The sequence below is a fragment of the Ictidomys tridecemlineatus genome, chromosome 4, assembly GCF_052094955.1.
Source record: "Ictidomys tridecemlineatus isolate mIctTri1 chromosome 4, mIctTri1.hap1, whole genome shotgun sequence".
In the NCBI taxonomy this organism is placed as follows: domain Eukaryota; kingdom Metazoa; phylum Chordata; class Mammalia; order Rodentia; family Sciuridae; genus Ictidomys; species Ictidomys tridecemlineatus.
Genome location: NC_135480.1, coordinates 157,015,654 through 157,037,332, shown reverse-complemented (window position 1 = coordinate 157,037,332; position 21,679 = coordinate 157,015,654). Strand labels below are relative to the sequence as shown.

Genomic DNA, 21,679 nt, shown 5'->3' with positions numbered 1-21,679 from the left:
ATCTTAACTGTGACTAGGTGGTTGTGGGACATCCTCTTTGGTGTTTTCTAAATGAATAGTGTATTTTCATTCCAGGTGGTGACCATCCATATCACTCCAGTGGATGACCAGCTTCCAAAAGAGGCTCCTGGGGTTTCTCGGCATTTGGTTGTCAAGGAAACAGAGGTGGCCTACATAACGAAGAAGCATCTACATTTCCTAGATACAGAATCTTATGATAGGGAGCTGCTCTACACAATAACCACTCCTCCCTGTTTCTCTTTCAATGACAGGTATATCTGAAAAGTCATCATATGGTCTACTGGGGTTGGACAAACAAAAGTGTTTATGTATAGTAGTACTATGATTCAATTGCTTTGTTGGCCAGTGGGAACTTATATCCAATTTAGCATTTACTTTTGCCTCAAATTTGTATCATACCTCCCTTTTAAAGTCTTATTCCTTAGTAAGTGCTTGCATTGTTTTCAGCATAGGTAGCTGAAAATGGTCTTCAATTCCTATTTTCTAAAAATAATATTGATTTTCTTTCTGGTAAAATGTATTAAGGTCTTCATAACATTATTTTTTTTTAGATATTATAGGCCATGAAATTATCATATTCTATGATCTCAATCCAGAAAAGTAGCATGAATATATTTTAGGTTGGTACTGTATTCATGGTAACAAGGAAAAATTTTAGAATGTTTAGGATAATTATTCCCTTTCATGATGGTAAAGCAAAAAATTTTGTACATACTTTCTGCAATCATGATGAGGGTGGAATTGGTGATACTGGACCTAAGGCTAGTAGCCCCTAACATAAGAAGGGAATATAAAGATGGAACACTTTATTTCTTCTCATGATAAGGTCTTTTAGTTTTTGAAAATTTGATATTAGCCATCTGACTTCACCTTTCTTAGCTGGAAAATTAGCTGATATATTCTTTCCTGTATTTCTCTTTAGATATTTGGATGCTGGGAAATTATTCATGGTGGACAGCATACCAAAGCTAACCAAAAATCCTACAGCCCTGGGGCTGAGGTCATTTACTCAGGTATGATGATTTGCTATAATGTTGAACCACATGATGTGTCCTCTGAGAAGATATGACATGCTTAGTGTCGCACCTGAGAATGTTGGCCCTTGTCACCTGCCACAAATGCTTGAGATTTTTTATTCATTCTGCTTGCATATTTCTACTAAGCATGTGACATCTATTTGAAAATGCTTTGTCAGGTTGGGTATGATTTTAGAATCTTGTCATAATTTAATACAGCTCCCCATCCCCTCTATTTTTCCAGCAGCAAGACTCTGATTTGGGACCCCCCACGCCTGAATTTTTATTCCACCAAATTCACTTCACGCGTTGTTTTTCCTCCATTAGTGTCCTAGGGCTACCATGACAACATACCACCAGTTGGGTGGTGTACAGCTATGAGACTTATTTCCTCATAGCTTTGGAAGCCAGAGGTCTGAAATCACAATACTGGCAGGGAGGTGCTCCTTCTGAAACCCTCTAGGGCAATCTTTCCTTGCTTCTTTTTAACTTCTGGCTGTTGGCCTGCAATCTTTAGTTTCTAGTTGGCCTGGAGATATGTCACTCTCATGCCTCTGTTATCACATGACTCCCTGTGTCTTTCTCTCCTCCTATTACAAGGACAACAGATACGTTGGATTAAGGGTTCACCCTACCCTGGGATGGCCCCATCTTATCTAATTACATACATAATGACACTATTTCCAAATAAGTTCACATTTGGAGGTAGGAAGGGTTGGGACTTCAGCATATCTGTTTTTTGGCAGGGTGGTGAAGTGGGCACAATTCATTTCATAATACTTAACCACCTTCCAAAATCCTTCACTGCGTGTTCACCTGTGGACTCTACTCTGATGATCCTGTGGGGGTCACAGTAATGGTGATGAGTGCTTAGGCAGCAGATACTTCTGTGGTTTGGAGCTAATTAGGCTTAATCTCCTCATAGTTAGAGGTTGTAAATGAGTATGTGAACCCCATGTGGTAAGTACTTTTTTTTTAATTTCACAAATAAAAAAAAAAAACAGGCCTACACATTTAAGCAGCTGGGCCCATATCACACAATTACTAGAAGGCAGAGGTGTTTCATCCTAGTATTTCACCCTAGTCTCCTTCCTTTTATAGAGTTGGCTGGCTTTAAGCACTAGACGTTTTAATTTCTTTTTCATTTTTCTTCCTTATGTATAGAAAATGTGATTTATTGCATAGAACTTTTGAGAATCTTTAAATTGGTGATGTTGGTATTTACAGTATTCAATAACAGTTAGCATGATGATTTTCTTGGACACAGATTTCTGATCCTTGCAAATCAATACTCATATGTCCGTCTCAATTTGCTTTGCAGCATGCTGTGAACTATATGAAAGTGGCCTACATGCCACCCATGCAAGATATAGGCCCTCATCTCCGACATGTCCAGTTTACCTTTTCCATCAGTAACCAGCATGGTGGCACTTTGCACGGGATCTGCTTTAATATTACAATTCTCCCAGTGGACAATCAAGTTCCTGAGGTATGCACCATGTTTGATATGGAGGATGGAAGGAGGAAAAGAAAGAAAAAACAAACTTTTTAATTTTGCAGCTGCAGTATAGGAAAAAAAGCAGGGGGAGGGGACTCTTTCACCTCCTGTGGAACTTTCTATCCAAAAGGTAAGATTTTCTCGTTGCTGGATTTGGCATTATTTTCAAAGCTTTCTCAAAATTGCTTTCATTCCTTTTTCTTTCTGCTGGGCTTCACATGTAGATCAGGGGAAGGGGATTAAATTATGGGTCTCTTAGCAACCAGAAGGGCTTATTTGCTCTCACCGCAGGCCAAGTATGCTGTTGTGTAATCCAAAGAGGCTCTTTAATTTTCCAAAATGAATTAAGATGGACCCTTTTGTTCTACTCTATCCCACTGCCCGATGTTTATGTAAGTCTTGAAGGACTTGGGTCTTTCATTAAAACCCAACTGCAAAGGCAATGCTACCTTGGGGTCTTCTCTGTAAGACTGTGTCATGCTGAGAGTTTTTCCTGTACCCTGTCCACTCTCTGCTGTCAGAATGCTATACTTAATTAGTGAAGCTATTATTTGGTTTATTTCCCCCTACAAGTGGAAGGACAAAGGAGCATTTTTCATGTATTACAAACCAGAGGGGCCCAGAGCCTATCCAAACCTGTTCCCTAAGGAGAGAGGTCATCCTTCCCAGGTACTGGCCTGAAATACAGCCAATCCTGCTGTTCTTTTTCCTGGTCTCTCCTCACCATCTCTACATGTGCCTGAGGTTGTGGAACAGAGGGCTTCTCTGAGGACTGTGGCAGGGGGGAGCTGTCCAATATGCAAAAGTTTTCTAATGGATCTAAACTGTATTTTAAAATAATAAGTTGCAACATTTAAAAACAAAAAGATTCCCTATCAGTTCTGACTTGGGGTTCCTCCTGAACCTCTGGAAGCTCTAGCAATACTGAGCCCAACCACCAGCATCCCTACCAACTTACCATACTCACTTCTATCACTGACCTGACTTCTCAGGTTGGTGAGCTTGCAATCTTTGATAGAAGGCTATGGAAGTGTCCAAACTGAGGAATCTAAACAAGCTCCATCCTTTTATAACTTCTCCCTCAGGGACCAGATCAAATTCCTTGTGATGAAAATGGTTTGGAATGTCTGTGGAGCTAATGTTGTTAGAGTTTAGTTGAAGTGCCCCTTTCTGTGTATGAGATGTAGGCCCTGAAATAGCCTAGCATCTGAAGAAGCCAAAATTTTTTTCAGCACAATCATGGGGAAATAATCTTTTATGCCAAGGAATCCAGGCCTTTTGAAAGAGAAGGATGAGGTGTGGAGGAATATATAAAGGCCAAAGGGATGGGGCTGGGGATGTGGCTCAAGCGGTAGCGCGCTCGCCTGGCATACGTGCTGCCTGGGTTCGATCCTCAGCACCACATACCAACAAAGATGTTGTGTCCGCTGAGAACTAAAAAATAAAAAAAAATTAAAAATTCTCTCTCTCTCTCTAAAATAAATAAATAAATAAATAAAAATAAAGGCCAAAGGGAAAAGTTACCTTCGTTTGAAAGCAGAGAGAATAATTGGGAGGACTTGGATCTAAAATGGCATAGTGGCTTCTCTCTTTTATATATGGCACATGAATCAAATGACACAGAGCTTCAAAGAAAAAGCATATTAGAAATAAAATTCAAGTTGTAGTTTCAGTGGAACCAGCCACAGGAATGGGTCTCTGATATGTAAAACCACATAAAGGGCTGGGGTTGTGGCTCAGAGGTAGGGCACTTGCCTTGCATGTGTGAGGCACTGGGTTCAGTCATCAGCACCACATAAAAATGAATAAATAAAATAAAGGTATTGTGTCCATCTACAACTTAAAAAAAAATACCACATAAAGACAAGTTGAGTGGTGATCATTAGGGGAAACTGACCCCATGCTAACTTGAAGTCCCCAGCCTCTGAGTACTGGGCCTGAGAATTTAATGATTAGTGAGGAAGGGGAAATTAGTCTCATGTTTTTATTTTTTTTTTAAGTTTTCTCTAAAAGAGAGATTTGAAAGATCATCTAAAGTATAAATTATATTTTATGAAACATTGTCATCTTGAGATACTTATTTGTAACCTACTCAGGAAAGTGAGGCTGGCAAATGCAGACCTTGGTTAAAGGTAATACCTTGAGTGAGAGCTCCCTTTCTTCCTCCCACCTACAGTGAAAATATAGGTTTGGTAAAATGAGACACTTGGAAAGGCTGGAGTGGGGGTGATTATAGAGAGAAAAGTCTATCATTTTATTTTATTTTTTTTCTGGTGATAGAATAGAAGACAGCCACCTCTATGCACTCTCATAGTTTCCATGACCCTTTAGGACATCCCCTAGTGCCCCTGGTGCCTTGGAATGGAGCTCCGCCCAGCACTTTGCACAGTTGCAGGAGGAGAGAGTGGACCCCCTGTAGCCGAGCCCTCTGCTTCATCTTGCTTCCTTTCCCTCTGCCTGGCTGTGTCTCTCCCTGCTCCTCCCTGCCTTTTACCAACTCTGTCCTTAGGGAACATTCTACTCTTGGGGAGAGCAATTGCTCCCTAGGAGAACACAGTGTCCTCCAATTTGCACGGCAGTCACCTCAGACCATCTGAGAGGGACCTTAGAGCCCATGATTTCACATCTCAAATTCATCTTCTTGCTCTTGCTTTTGGGTGGTATTACTAATTTGAAAAAAAAATTAGGTTAAGCAAAGTTAACAGGTTTTCCTACCCTAAGTGTCAAAGCTTTGAACATGCACATGTGCCTTATAAACCTCCAGGGTGAGGATATTGTCTGTGTTTTCTAGACTGATTTGATCATAGGACACTTCTTGCCCTCTCCCAGTGTGGTGATAAAATATTCTAAGCCATTCTAACTTGATTTTTTTTTTTACTTACAAATGAATTATTAGTCAGTTGAGCCTTGGGTTTTTCCCTTATTTAAAGTTATATTTGTGGCTTTGATATTTAAGTCTAATGTTTAAATGAATCTATTTTCCATGGAATCTTAGATTTCCAATTTTAATTTCAAAATAACACAAAAGAAGCTTCAATATGTTTCACAAGTCTTTAAGAAGTTTTAGGGTGCAAAAAGGAGATGGATTCTTTTCTTCAGGAGAATTTAGCACAGGTTTTGTTTATGTTATAGACTGAGATGGATATGTGTCAAACAATGATTTAAATGGTCAGGATGAAAGTTATTATTTCACTAAGTCAGAACTCTATATAGTCAACAATTTGCTGATTCTATGATACAGGCTCTGGGATAAATAAAATGTAGATACTTTCAGGTTTATAGATCTGTCTTGCTTCTTTGTGTACATCAACACTTGGAATTGGGAACATTTATAGTTAAATATATTTTTCATCCCCAAACTCCAGTTATGAATTTGTCCCTGAACCATACTCCTGAAAATTTAGTAGACATATGAAGATGATACTGGAAGTTTCATGGTAATCCAATGAGTTCTGTCTGCAGGGGTACCTCATGGAATAAGGCTTTGAATGTTTCTTCCTTCTTTCTAGGTATCCACCACCCCTCTGAGAGTGGCTGAGGGAGGCCAGTGCATCATCAGCACAGAGCACATTCTGGTTTCTGATGTGGATACCATGTTGGACAATATCTACATTGCCCTGCAGGGTCTGCCTCTGCATGGAAGGCTGGAGTTGAATGGATTTCCTCTAGATGCTGGGGACACATTTTCTTGGGGAGACCTTCGTACCTTAAAAGTTAGGTTAGAAATGTAATGTGTTCTTTATATAACTTAGCTCTCCATCTGGATCAGTTGTGAGACAGAGCAAGAAAAAAAAGAAATGCATCAAATTCTTTCAGGAATACCAATATGCCACTTACTAATTTCAATAGTTAAAAATTAGAAGTGACAAATTTTTCATTTTCCTCCAGATAGTTTCTTTCCCTCTGGCTTACTGTACCAGTGGGGATGACTTTATGGCTATGTGAACAACAAAAATTAATTACCATGAATATTAATTTTGCTACAACTGCACATGTCACAAGAGGCCATAGAAACTAGATGAACAGAGACTGAAATCATCTGTGGGACTAATCTACATAATTGAACTCAGCTCTAGGAGCCAATTTCATACCCTAGACACTCTGGGACAGAGTTCTGTTGATCCATGTCTTTAGTGTAATCTTTAGTCCATTCTACTAGGGCAGGGATTTGCAGGTGAACAAGTGGAGTAGTCTGGGTAAGTAGGCCATGGAGTAGAACTCGGGTCGCTGAGAGCCAGGGATAGAGAAAGCCCTACTTCATGGTCCTATAGTATCCTCACCTTAAGTCTTTCATTTCTTCTACGTAATGCAGTTCTGCAAGAAACTTTTCTACACACTGTAGAAAAACATCTTTTCTGGAAAACAACATAAACTACTTAAAAACAATGGCTAGATGGACAGACTGATTTCTCACTTCTAAACACCAGTTATAAGTGGAAACTTTAGCCCTTTTGATAACATATAGGAGGAAGTATTAGACATCAAAAACTTAGCTTCGTACTTTGACTAGAAAGTCGATTAGGTCAAGTACTCTGCTAGAGATTTGCAATCAATGTTTTATTTATTTATTTAATCTTCATAGTAATAAAACCTGACAAAGTGGATAGTTCTGTTCTCATAGTTGAAGAACTAAGTACAAAGAGGTTAAGGAGTTTGTTCAAGGTCACTGAGCTGGTATGTGAAGGAGGCAGGTTTTCAAAGAACTTCTTTACTCCACAGGCTTGACTTAGGATGTGTGCTCTTGGGTTCACTTGACCCTTTGGGAAGTTTTAGCATAATAATATACTATTAGTATATGATCACTTGTAAATATATTTTTGATAAAAATAGCAGGGAGCATGGCAAAATAAACCATAGAAGGTAGTGTGTGGAAGGAAAGTAGTAGGGATGAGGACCTTCTCCCACCTGAATTCATATCACCCTATTGGTGAAACTAGTTCTGAGTAAGGTACAGCCCTATTTTTTTTCCATAGATGAATATCATATAGGTTCTATATACTATGCTAATTTTAATGCAATTTTAATTTTAAATTCTTAGGACTTATTTCCATTCCCTAGTATCTCAAACAGATCATTAATATGTTAAAAAATTGGCTCAAATAAATCCAACAGCTATTTAGAATTTACTGGGCATCCCCACAGTAGGCTGGGGAGTGTATGGAAAGCCAAGAATAGCCAAGAATTCTAAGGAGCAAAATTAGTCCTTCAAGATTTTGGCGGAGTCTTAAAGGAATATAAGGCCAAGCCTAGACCAGGGAAAGGTATTTTTAAATCTGGGAGAGAGTTGAAATTCTTTATGGGTTGGGAGGAGGAAAGCTTGTAAATGGAAGAGAGAGAATGGAGGGAGGCAATACAGAACTCAGGGATCAGGGTTTTAGAGAAGAGCCTAGTAGATCCTGAACACTGGCAGAAAGATTAGCCTTGAAAGTGGGGAAGGAGTCACCAGTTCCACATAGTGTCCCACTTTTCCCTGTCTAAGCTCATTCTCAGGGTCTCTCTCTGGCCCCAACCAGTGCATTCTGCAAGTAGGCAGAGCTACAACAAATGGTTTCTGTTGTCACAGTGGCAACTGAAGGACCACTTTTTGATTTGGGGATGAATATAAATTATCAATGCATATAACAGATTTTCCTAAGGTGGAGCAATTTTTTTTAATTTTTTTTTTTAGGTGGAGCAATTTTATGTTGACGGGTACTTGAATGGTTAAATATGTGACTTCATGATTATGCTGGTTTTTTCTTACTTATGTATTTAATGAACACATGACACAAGAAGAGCTCTTGTATCATGCATCTCAATTTAGTCTAACAGTGTTCTTGAGAGACTAGTTACAAATATTATCCTCATAGGTATCAGCATGATGGATCTGAGGTTCTTCAGGATGACATACGTTTGGAGGTCACAGATGGCACAAATTCAGCAGAATTTGTTTTACACGTTGAGGTGGGTAGAATGTTTCTTCCCTGAGTCATATAAAAATAAAATGTCTATTTTGAAAATCTCCCTGAGTCCCTAATATAACTTAAATCCCAGAGCAAGAGGATGCCTCCTTATGTCTTTGTATATCTTGAGCCAGGCACATGGTTATACTGATGGGTTGAACATACTAATTTCTCCCCAATCCATTTAGAGTAGAAACATTCTGACCTAAAACACAGATACTTAATTTAAAAAGTAATAGCTACTCTGGAGGCTCAAACTGGAGGATTGTAAGTTCAAGGGCAGCCTAGGCAACTTAATGAGACCTTGTCTCAAATTTTTTAAAAAGTTGGGATATAGCTTAGTGATAGAGCACCCCTGAGTCCAATCCCCAGTAAGAATCCCCCACAAAGTAAGGGGTTCCATATATAAATTATTTACAATGATTTTGACACTAACACTCAGAAATGTTTATTTAGCAGCTCAGCAGGTTAGGCTGGCATCTCTGGGGGTTCCTGGCCTATGGAAGAAGCCATGTGTGTAGGTTTGTGGTGTTCTTTTGTGAATTTCTGCACCATGTAGCCTTGGTAGAAGGTCTGTTTGAGGCCATGTTTCTTCTACCTTTTAACAAACAAAGAAAAATATGTTCATATACCCAAAGGACTTCCGAGGACTCTGGAATTTCTCTTTTGAGTGGTTACCCAAGTTCCTGAGCACAAATCATAAGATTTGTGGTTATTTATAACTAGTGACCAAGAAAGGTCTGCAGAAAAACTTGCCACATTCCCTGAAGAGCCATTAATTATTCTCATTGTGCTAAATTCTGTCTCTTTTGGTTTAAATATTGTCCAGATTTTTGTGATACACACTCATTATTAGTGGTAACAATGTGTTTATAAGATATTTTGTAATTGTTATTAAGAAAGAATGAATGTTCACATGTGTATTGTTTTATGAAGCAGATAGGGAAGCAATTATTCCCATTTTATAGATAAGGACACTAAGGCCCAAGAAAGTTTAGACAACCTGCCCAAAGTCATGTGCCTGACAGTATAATGTGGTCTGGCATCTCCACACTCCAGTAGCTAGGCCAGTGTTCTTCCTTCTTGCCATGCCATACTTCTACCTTTCCAGGGGACTAATGCCAGCAGGTCCGAGTACCATTTTGTGCCAGGCACAGTGTGGATCATCTTCCTCATGCTCCTCCACTTTGTCCTCTTAATAGCCTTGGAGGTCTTGATGAAAAGCTGTACATTATTTCACTTCAAAAAAATATTTTCTTTGTTGGCAGATTTTTATGTGCGGAGAAATCTCTTCTAAAATTTTGCTTTTGTTTATCCTGAAAAGTAAATTTCAAAGGAAAGGCCTCAACCCTATCTTTCATTCATGACTTTCTTATTACTGGTAATAGGCAGAGAAATTTGAGAAAAGAATATATTTATTTATACTTTTAAAATAAAAGGGCATGGTCTTTGAAAGCCAGGGACAAAATGTTTGTGTTTGTGATTTTACCAGAAAGGGATATTCTTTTTTTTTTTTAAATACAGGGCCTCACACATTTTTTAATATATTATTTATTTATATGGGGTGCTAAGAATTGAACCCAATGCCTTACACATGCCAGGCAAGCACTCTACCACTGAGCCACAACCCCAGTCCCAGGAATATTCTTAATTGTTTCTCCTTTAAATTTTATTATCCATTTGAATTAATTGGTGAAATTCCCTAGACAGAGTCAAGAACAATAATAGAGATCTTACTGAATTTGCACAGAAAGCTTGAAAAAAGAAACTTTTTCCTTAATAAGACAACAGAAAAATAGAGAATATTGTATGCTTTTAAAAAAATCTTTTATTAAATAACTAAGTTAGGGGTTCTATCAATCCATGCCGCTACCCATAAAGGAAAGTGTTGATAATTTCATATATTTCATGTGTATTTGTTTACAGATGTTAGCCTGTTTAAATAGCAGGGTTCTCAGGGTTTAGATACAAAGTTATATTCATTTATTTAGCCAATGTTTTGTAAGTGCCTTCTTTTATGCTGGATCTTCTATACTTGAAATACAATGACCAAGGCAGACAAACAGGGACCCTATTCTTTTAAAGGTTACAGACCAGGGGTAAAGACAGGCTTTAAACAGATCATCACCCAAAATAATGAATTGATTTTTGTATGTGTTCTATAAATAAGTAGGGGAACTAAGTAATAGAAGCTCCTAAATGAGCCCAAGTCAAGGAGGGCTTCCCTGGGGGATTCACACGGAACATAAAGCAGGAATTAGCGAAGAGTTAGGGATAGGGCATGCTGGGCAGATGCAGGAGATGCTGCGCAGGCCCCGAGATGGCGAGGAAGGTGTGCTGGGGTGAAAAGGGAGGGAGGTGGCCAGCACATCCCAGAGCATGGATGAGCCAGTGACTCCCAGGAGGAGCACTGGGAAGCCAATGAAGGTCCCAACAAGGCAGCAGCTTGAAATGGACATTTAAAACAGACCCCTTTGGCCACAGTGCCGAGGGAGGAAATGTAAAGTTGAGCAGACTCATGGGCCAACCTGACAAGATAAACCTTGCAGCCCACCCCAGGTTGTGGCTATGAATTCCAAGGAGAAGTGCTCTTTGTTCCCTTTAAAAGACCCTTCTTTTAAAATTTCAATGTGGTCTTTTCAAAGGCAGAGAGCCAGTGTGATCCCATGTTGTTTCTCCTTCCTTTCATCTTGGAGCTTTGTTTTCTTGAGTGAGAGGAAAGCATTTTTTTTTTTTTTCAAGTTGAAACCTGGCTAATGGAGTTTCACATGTAATGCAAACCATTTGAAATGCAGCTGTGGCTTATTGTGAACCCAACTTCATGGGTGGCAGGAAATTGAGGGTGGAGAGAAGCTTTGTAATCACCAGATAATGCAAAATAAAAATAACCTGGGCACTGTGAATGTACCAGCATCACACCACAAGGACCAGAATCCCTCAGGAATATGTGTGACTTTGACAAAGAAGGAAGGATAGAGGCTTTGATGAAGAATGTTGTATATCACATTTATGTTTTGTCTGTTTAGAAGAAGATAGAGTTTTGAGTCCCAAACCATAAACGTATTTCTTGCATTTCTCCCTAAAATGCCTCTCATGTGGAGTATTCCTTGAAAGATGGTACGTAGGGGGAAGTTAAAAACAGGCTGCTTGGCCAAATTCCATGGCTACTGTTTCATGTGTCTGGAAGATCGAAAATCCCTGTCACTGTGACTTTGAGCTAGGAGTTGCCAGTTGGGCAATTTGTCATTTCTTTCTTTTTCTTGAAAGCATGTGGTTTTTTTGTTTTTGTTTTTTTCCCCTGCTCAGGTGTTCCCTATAAATGATGAGCCACCGATCCTGAAGCCTGACCTCATCCCCATGATGCATTGCTCCGAGGGTGGAGAGGTGGTCATCACCCCTGAACACATTTTTGCTACTGATATGGACAGTGATGACTTGAAACTGATGGTTCTGATTGCCCGAGAACCTCAGCATGGGGTGGTGTGGAAGGCTGGTGTTCAAGTAGACCAGTTCTCTCAGGGAGATATTATCTCAGGGGCTGTGACATACAGACACACAGGTAAGTGACGGCATTGTGACTAGTGAGGAAACACAAGCCATATGAGAGCCTTATTCCACTTATTGCTGTGGCTCTGATAATCTAACAGTCTTCATGCTAGCTTCAATTAAAAAAAAATAGAGTAAAAGATGCAGCTGCAGCCTGCACCACGCTTCTCAATTACAGTTACCAATATTTAGGAGTGTTTCTGATCTCAGTATTATAGTTAATTTTGAAGGGTTGAGAAAAATCAGGTGTCACTTGCCACTGTTCTTTTTTTTTTTTTTTGGTACCAAGAATTTAACCCAGTGGTACTTAATCACTGAGCCACATTCCTAGCTCCTTTTTATATTTTATTTTGAGACAGAATCTTGCTGAGTTGCTTAGGACCTCACTAAGTTGCTGCAACTGGCTTTGAACTCGTGATCCACCTGTCTCAGCCTCCTGAGCCATTGAGATTGTAGGCATGTGCCACGGCGCCCAGCTTGCTGCTGTTCTTGATGCTACCACATACACCTACTTTTGGGTCAATTTAAGGACTTAAATTGGTCACTTCAGCTTATGGATCCATAAATCATAATAGAAATTCTTGAAGTAAACTTTCTAAGTTAATGATATGATGAATTTTAAAAGTTTACTGATGACCAGCTAACTCCTAAGAAGTAACTAGTCAGCTTTTTGAGTTTCTAAGAAGCAAAGATGATCTCTTACACTTTGTGGGACTTGCCCACAGTACCTTTTAACCTTAACACAGTTTAAATCTTCAGGAAGTGCTTGTTTATAGGCACTGTGCTTACATTTCTGGCATCACATTATGTTGTTTCCTGGGTGACACTTATTCCTCATATAAACTGTTCAACTAAAGAAAATATTGATTCATCATCTGATATCTGCAATGACATCACCAAGCCCCATGGGGTTCCAATGGAGTGTAAATCCAGATCCTGCCATGCAGGATGATTCACTCAAGCAGGCAGACAAAATCCTTTCAGATGACAGAATGACAAATCTGCCCATCATGACATCATCTCCCCTGTACTCTTCTGAGGTCTGGGTTAGGGGCATTTCCTCAGTAATAATACCATATATTTCCTCTTACTGGAGTTAATTGCACACTATTTCAATTTCCTGTTTACTCATCGATATGCCTCTTTTAACTGAAAATTCCATGGTGGAAGTATAATTGGGTGTATAAGGCCAGCTGAGTAGTATAGGCTGTAAGAGCTTCCAGAATTCAAGTAATTTTCTTATTTGAAATGACATAGAGAAAATTCAATTAGTGAGGTGGAGAGAGGGCTCAAGGAGAAATATTGAGATTGCTAAGGATTAATTTGGAAATGGTAGAAAACACTTTGAAATAATATGTTTTCATATGTATCTTGGAAAATAGCAATTTATCAGGATACCAGTTATCTCAAGGATAATTAATGAACATGGGACATTTTTTTCATGCTGCCAAACAGCTTTTTTCTTTAAATGGTGTCTCCCTCTTATCTGCATGGAGACTTAGGAAAGGTTTCACTGGTTATTTCCTTGCTCGGGGAGCATATTTTGCACTTGCTTGATATCTCTTAAGAGTTCACAACTACATACTTCTTATATGTTTCCTCAGTAGATCTCAAATCACCTTGCAGGACAGGGATTCAAAGATTAGTGGTGGTTGTTTGTTATAATTTCAACACTTTTGGCAGGATCATAAAGTACAGATGAATTAGGGTGACATGAGTTACATTTTCTTCCACTATCTCATTCCAAGGGCTAACCAGCGGGTATTCAAGTGTCCAAATCTCTTCTAGTGTAATGGCCATGCAAAGAATTATTAGCTAATGAGACCTAGAAAGATATTGGGTTAAATTAGTTTAAAAAGATTTTCTTTTGTTATAACATTAAGAGAAATACTAGAGTCAAAGGACAATTTGATATTGTAATATTCACTCGTTTATTCAATAGGTAGTTACTTAACACTGTGACAGAATCAATGGAAAGAATCCCAGTCTGGTTAGTATCTGAAGTGAATTGCTTGACTCCACTATTGCTTCTATATGTTGATTATAAAACTACCCATGAATAATTTTACTAGCATTATTTATTTGCTTTCTGTAATTATAAAAATAATGCTTGCTCATTGCAGAAAACTCAAAAAGAATTGAAAAGTGTAATGAAGTTTCAAATAACACTGTATTATACCTCTCAAAGATATCACTGTTAACATTAAAGTATTACAGTATTTAATTTTTTAGATGTTACTTTTCACTTAGTTACAATTATGATATATATGCACTTTTATTAGTTACTTTTTTCATTTAGATTATCATCTAAAATGTTTATCCCAATATCTATTAAATGATATTGTTATTATAAATGTTTTAGTAATTGAATAGTATTTTACTATAAAAGTACAAAATTAATTTCCTAATGTTAAAAACGGGGTCATTCAAAAATTTTCTTTTACATAATGCTAATATAATAACACTATGATTGACATTTTAAGTGTAAATCATGTCCTTGGCCTATATTCATTCCAAGGTAAAGAGTTTTCCCATCTATACTGTAGCCTTTTTAGTGATTCAATGCTCAGCCTACTTTTCTAGCTATTGCTATAGATATATCCTATGCTTCTATCATAGAGAAATGGCAGTTACTGAAATGTGCTATGTTTGCCTTTTTTTTTTTTTTTTTTTGTAAACATTCTTCTGTTCTTCTCTCCTACCTCCCAGTTCCTTGCCTTATCTGCTTGACAGGCTTTTACTTACCCTTTAACACACAGAACAAGCCAGTGATGCCATCCTGAAAGACTTTTTTTTTTTTCTTAAATTTTTTAAATTCTAATTTGTTATATATGATAGCAGAATGCATTACAATTCATAGTACACATATTGAGCATAGTTTTTCATATCTCTGGTTGTACATAGAGTCACACCATTCATGTCTTCATACATGTACTTAGGGTAATGATGTCCATCTCATTCCACTGTCTTTCCTCCCCCTGTGCCCCCCTCCCTTTCCCTTCCTCCCCCTTGCTCTATCTAGAGTTCGTCTAATCCTTCCATGCTCCCCACCAACCCCATTAGGAATCAGCCTCCTTATATCAGAGAAAACATTCGGCATTTGTTTTTTTGGGATTGGCTAACTTCACTTAGCATTATATTCTCCAACTCCATCTATTTACCTGCAAATGCCATGATTTTATTCTTTTTTAATGCTGAATAGTATTTCATTGTGTACATATACCACATTTTCATTATCCATTCATCTACTGAAGGGCCTCTAAGTTGGTCCCACAGTTTAGCTATTGTGAATTGTGCTGCTATAAACATTAATGTGGCTGTGTCCCTGTAGTATGCTGTTTGTAAGTCCTTTGGGGATAAACCGAGGAGTGGGATAGCTGGGTTAAATGGTGGTTCTATTCCCAGTTTTCCAAGGAATCTCCATACTGCTTTCCATACTGGCTGCACCAATTTGCATCCCACCAGCAATGTATGAGTGTGCCTTTTTCCCAACACTTATTGTTGTTTGTATTCTTAATAGCTGTCATTCTGTTTGGAGTGAGATGAAATCTTAAGAGTAGTTTTGATTTGCATTTCTCCAATTGCTAGAGATGTTGAATATATATATATATATATATATATATATATATATATATATATATATATGTTGATTGATTATATCTCATCTTCTGTGAAGTATCTGTTCAATTCCTTGGCCCATTTATTGATTTTTTTTTTTTTGGTGTTAAGATTTTTGAGTTCTTTATGTATCCTAGATTCAAGTGCTCTATCTGATGTGCATGTGGTAAAAATTTGCTCCCAAAATGTAGGCTCTCTGTTCACCTCTTTGATTGTTTCGTTTGCTGAGAAGAAGCTTTTTGGTTTGAATCCATCCCATTTATTGATTCTTGATTTTGATTCCTGTGCTATAGGAGTCTTATTAAGGAAGTCAAGGCCTAATCCGACATGGTGGAGATTTGGGCCTACTTTTTCTTCTATTAGGCGCAGTGTCTCTGGTTTAATTCCTAGATCCTTGATCCACATTGAGTTGAGTTTTGTCCATGGTGAGAGATAGGGGCCGAAAGATTTTTTTCTACTGGCATACATGCCTTGGCCCAGGCCATTGTCAGGCAAAACTCTCATTTTTTTTCAGCATCTTGCATATTACAGGGCTGATACACAATTGTCACTATCTATCTCAGGGGGTTAGTTTCAGGACCCCCATAGAGAGAAGGTCCCTGGATGCTCAAGTTCCTTATCAAATGGCCTACTGTGTGCCCCATAACCTATACAATCCTCTCATATACTTTAAATCATCTCTAGATTCCTTAAAATACTAATGCTATGTAAATAGTTGTTATACCATATTGTTTAGGGAATAATGACAAGAAAAATATCTATATATTCAGTCCCAATGCAATATTTTTCTAAGTATCTTTGACCTGCAATTGATTGAATTCATGGATTTGGAAGGTGTGTATAAAGAAGGCCTACTGTATACGAAATTGCCACTTCATAGATAAGAAATTATTTAATTGCATCAATTTGGTGTGACTCAAACTAATGCATAAATCTATGAAATCTTGATCACACTGTTTACTTCTCTACCTTTAGACTGTGTCCAACACATAATGGGTCTTTTGACATTTCACATTCTTTTAAAATACCTTTGATAGTTGTGATATGTCCACCTTTTTTTCTGATGGGGTATCCAGTATACAAATCATCCCACAGTGGTCCTTAAATAGATATTTATTGACTAAATAACTGATGAATCAATGTTTTTAGGACAATCTGCTTTTTTTTTTTTTAATCATTATAAACAGGTGAGAGGCCTCTTACTGTTGTCACTCCCAGAGTTGAAGACTGATCATTTCTAACTCTCAGAACTCAACTCTGTTTTTTCCAATTTTTCATGCTTTAATCATCTGGTTGCTTAATGATATCATCTGTAGGTTTTTCGTGTCATTTTTTTTTTCTTTAAACTGGGAAAATAATCCCATGCACAGGACTCTGCCAATTTGGGTAGTGTGAATGGTGAGAAGATATGACATTTCTTTTGTGCCCTAGTCTCATGGATGCTCCCAGCATTAATTGCTTTTTAAAGGTGAGAATTACCAAGAGCTTTTCTGCCCCCTGGAGAGCAAGCACTCTGGCTCCATGCTGTTCATTAGCAACTCGGAGGAGATTATCCTCTTCCAGATAAGCTATCTAGCCCTGGCTTTTTCTTCCTTCTATCTCTCAAGGCTCAAGTTGAGGCCACTTTGGATTGTAGAGAGTAAGATCTAACAAGTAATAGGAAGAAGGTGAAAGTAAATGCTACTTTTTTTCAAGGCACTGTTGCTACTTTTTAAAAACATCTTGGCCAGTATATAAAAAGAAGAAAACATTGAAGGAAATGATCAAAATTTGCAGTGTTGTTGACTTTCACCTATCCAGTGTCCTCTGATTCTCATAACTGCTGTGTGGCTGATGGTTATAAATTCAAGGTGGTTGGAATAAAAGGAAGGGCAATTACCAAGGGGAGGAGGGTGTGTTCTGCCTTTGCCTGAGGCTGGTCTTCCTAACCCCTGAAGAATTATGCTGGAGGAATAAAACCATCACTAGTCAGCTTCGTGCCTCTCCCTTGTTCATTTGTGAACTGTCAGACCCTGGTTTGCCCTGGGTTGCCCCTCCATATGGTGATTGATGGCTGGCAGGAATTTCCCCGAGGCAACAGATGGACAAGCATTTTCACATTATTTTCATGACAGTACTTCATTTTATAGTGATAAAATTGGGCTTTACATTTTTACACTTATTCTCATAAGTTCCTTTCCTTGCCGTTCAATGCTGACAGAGGAGGTGTGAGTAGATTCCATCTTGGTATCCTGTAATTTTTAAAAAGTCAGGTTTCAACCATAGTTGTGTTTTCCAGGTGGTGAGATTGGCCTGGTGCCTTGTTTCGATACCATTACTTTGGTGATTTCGGATGGAGAAGCTGGCCCTTTTGTGAATGGCTGTTGTTACAGTGGACCTAATCCATCTGTTCCTCTCCATGAGTCCTTTCCAGTGTATGATCTCAACATCACAGTACATCCAGTAGACAATCAGCCACCTTCAATTGCAATAGGTAACAATGTTTTTTTTTTTTTTCTGTAAAAGTACTATTATCTTGTCTAGGGTCATAGCCATGGTTCAGTGAAATAATACATTTTACTTAGAGTCATAATAGAAAACCATTATACAACAATTACCCTCAAATAACTGGCTCATCAGAAATTTGTGGAAAACCCCAAATCTGTAAAAGATTATATGACAAAAGAATTCACTTGTTTAGAAATTTAGTTACTTCTTCATGGGGAGAGAATGTGTGTGTGTGTGTGTGTGTGTGTGTGTGTGTGTGTGTGTGTGTGTGTGTGTGAACACGTTGGGACAAGGACAACACTGGAATCCTCAAATATTCTGGTTTGATTTCATGTGGGAAAATATTATTTGCCTGCTGGAGAGAGAGAGAAAGAGTAATTTATTTTATCCGTAGTAATTTCTATTAGAAAAGAATGAGTATACCAGAGAGACCATTTATATACTTTTAACCTTATTTGCTATTTAGAAAGTCATCTCTTCATAAGCATTATGTATACGTTCTGTCCCTCAGAAAAAAAATATAAGCATATGTATGAATGTTATTGTAATTTGCAAACTATCTCCCAAGCAATGTTCTGGAAAGGAAGCATTATCCCAGCAGAATAATTAAGCACCAAGGCATGAAAAAAATGTTCGTTATGAGCAATTCATAATAGCTCTCAGGCAATTAACGCTCTGACAAACAGAGGTAACAACTGATCTTGAAGAGTACATAAACTACATTTAGTGGCTTATCATTAAAACAGTTTGGCAATTCGCATTTTCATTTGTCACTTCTGTAGAGACACAAGGGAAATCAGAGTTCCTTGAGAATGACTAAAAGGCTGTGCAGGAATAGTTAGTATTTCGGCTGTCTTTCAATTATTGTCTGGCTTGCTTGTACAAGAAAAAAGATATAATTCCATAAGTCAAATTAAATTCCACCCGTTATCCCTGAATATTTTCACTGTAAAGAGAATAAAGAGAATTATGCCAAAGGAAGTGAACATCTCCCATGGAAGTGTATTTGCATAGGGGAGGCGTCTCTGAATTGGAACTTCAATCACTCCCTTTTGTCTTCCCTATTCTGATTAGAAGATTTCATGCTAATTCATGATTGTGTTGTTATTTGTATGCAGGTACCTTGTTCCTTGTAGACGAGGGGTTCTCAGCAGCCCTTACCATTAACCATTTGTCTGCCAGTGATCCTGACACTGCTGCAGATGACTTGGAATTTGTTTTGGTTTCTCCTCCCCAATTTGGTTACCTTGAAAACACACTTCCTTCTGTGGGTTTTGAGAAAAGCAATATGGGCATAAGTATAGGTAAGTGATGGTTTCGTGACTAGCATTAACTGTTTTATTTATGGATGTAATTGGCCAGATCATGCTTAATAACTGGGCAAGGAGTCCAAAAAAGTTCAAAGCACCATGTACATTCAAGAAATTATTATTATCAATATGATTATTGCTGATACTTTTGAATCTATTATTTTTAAATTTTTATTCTTATTTTTCCTATGCATATGAGTTAACATCAAACTAAGTGGAGATTTCATTTATGAAGAAATGAGAATATATATTAAAGAGATAATGTTTTTAAAGGCCCTTATAGTAGCACAGAATGCTGTAATAGAATTTATCTGGTGGGAGCTTACAAGGTCTCAGTCTCACAAGTTTTCATCATTTTATTATATACTGGTGGAAAAGATTGGAAAACATACTATGAGTGTTATATAGAAAGAAAGTCTGAAAAGTTTAAGCAGATAAAACATTAATTTTGAAATAAAAATGTGTCTCAGATAATAAAATAGCTCCTGTATTTGAGGCAAAAACAAGACAACCAAAACAAAAGCAGAGAGCAAAAATCCAAATTTTCCTAAGATAATAATAATAATTAATAATATTTTTTTAAGTTACTTTAGAAGTATATGATTCTGCGAGCCCTTTTTTAGGCATATCTACTTTAAATATGAGAAAGTCTGGATTTAAGATTAATTGCATCAAACATTGCCCAATTTTTCCTGTGACTTAATTCACACATGGAGCCCTTTTTTGATTTAAGGCTACATCTTAATACCCAAACATTACATCAGCTAATTCCACTCAATTCAATCAGGTGCTTGATGTGCACATCAAGTAGGTCAAGAATCGTCTCCTGTTTTGCCTCTATGTGAAAGAGGTGGGCTCTTTCTTACCGAAGTATAACATGAGCTGCTCAGGCAGCAGCAGTGGTCAGATAACGGTCTCCCAGCATTCATTCCGAGGATCTGAAGAGTGGTCAGGAAGTTCCTCTGCATCCTGGTTTGTAGCTATTGCTCTTCTGTTCTCCCTGTATATTTGAATCTTTTGATCTAGGGTTATCTGTTTTTATGTTAATGGTTGGCAGATGTTGCAGCTGTCCCTGACAGCAGATACTTAGGTGAACTGCCATGATCTTTTATTGCTGAAAAACAGGGTGTTATTGGGTTAAAGATAAGGACCAGTACCTCGCAAATAATGCTTTTCTTACTTACCTGTTCCTTGGTGTGCTCTAGCTTCCTTTCACTGGAAAGACATGAAGGCTTTGCACATCAACTATGTGCAATCCAGACACCTGAGGATGGAACCCACCACTGACCAGTTTGTGGTGTACGTCACAGATGGGAAGCAACGCTCCTTGCAGACTCCATTTTATGTTATAATCAACCCCACAAATGATGAAGTTCCTGACTTTGTAGTGCAGAATATTACTGTAAGAACCTTATCATAATATTCCATTTCTCATCATTTTTTTTATCTTTATTTTAACCTAGTTCATTTAAATTGGTTCAGAAGCTCTAAATACACTAATTTGGTGAGGGGTAGGGAATGCAGTAACCTATGTCATGTGATTACTTGAAAGCTATTACTCTAATAATAACAATAATGGCAATAATCATAATTATTTGTAGCATTGGGCAATTGCATGGATACAATTACTACATTGCATATGTATAGAATGGAGTACTTACTACATTGTAGATTCCAAGCCCTTTATATGCATTCGTATTTAATACTCACTGTTGACTCTTAAGAGGATGGCATTATTATTGTCATTTTGTAACTGAAGAAATTAGGCTTAATGAGGTTAACTAAATAGCCTAAATAATTCTTGCACATACTAGTAATGGGTATGATATTGTGATTTGTTTTTGTTTTTAATTTTTAAATAGGGATAAATTTTATCTACTACTCTATAGTTCGTTTCCTAAAAACAAAATTATGTAGATTTAAAATCTTTCACATTAGTATATAACTCTTTTTAAGCAATTTATATGTATAAGTACATATAAATGTAAATGATTATTTAATCCAGACATATGTATTAGCAAATCCTAAAGAAATAGGATGAACACAAGCTTTGGAATTAGAGGGACTTAGGGGTCTTGCTTTTCTTAGGTATATGATCTTGGGCTTCTGTTTCCTCATCTGCAAACTGTATATAAAATCTTCTTTGAGGGTTAGCCATGATGATTGAGATGGCCAGGCACAGAGCAGATGCTTAATGAACAGTTGTCATCATTATTATTGTCATTGTTGTATTTGTTATCT

General features: G+C 37.7%; 1 protein-coding gene across 4 annotated transcripts in view; it reads left to right on the top strand.

Annotated features, from left to right (window-relative positions):
• Frem1 (FRAS1 related extracellular matrix 1) overlaps positions 1-21,679 on the top strand; it is a 161,746-nt gene that overhangs the window by 75,360 nt on the left and 64,707 nt on the right. For all 4 annotated transcript variants that reach the window (XM_078047648.1, XM_078047647.1, XM_040285828.2 and 1 more), the window contains exons 11-19: positions 76-272; positions 944-1,034; positions 2,359-2,526; positions 6,045-6,253; positions 8,385-8,478; positions 11,784-12,036; positions 17,920-18,114; positions 19,247-19,432; positions 20,644-20,840. In XM_078047648.1, coding sequence (XP_077903774.1) covers positions 76-272; positions 944-1,034; positions 2,359-2,526; positions 6,045-6,253; positions 8,385-8,478; positions 11,784-12,036; positions 17,920-18,114; positions 19,247-19,432; positions 20,644-20,840 — 1,590 coding nt within the window. The remainder of the gene's footprint in view (positions 1-75; positions 273-943; positions 1,035-2,358; positions 2,527-6,044; positions 6,254-8,384; positions 8,479-11,783; positions 12,037-17,919; positions 18,115-19,246; positions 19,433-20,643; positions 20,841-21,679) is intronic.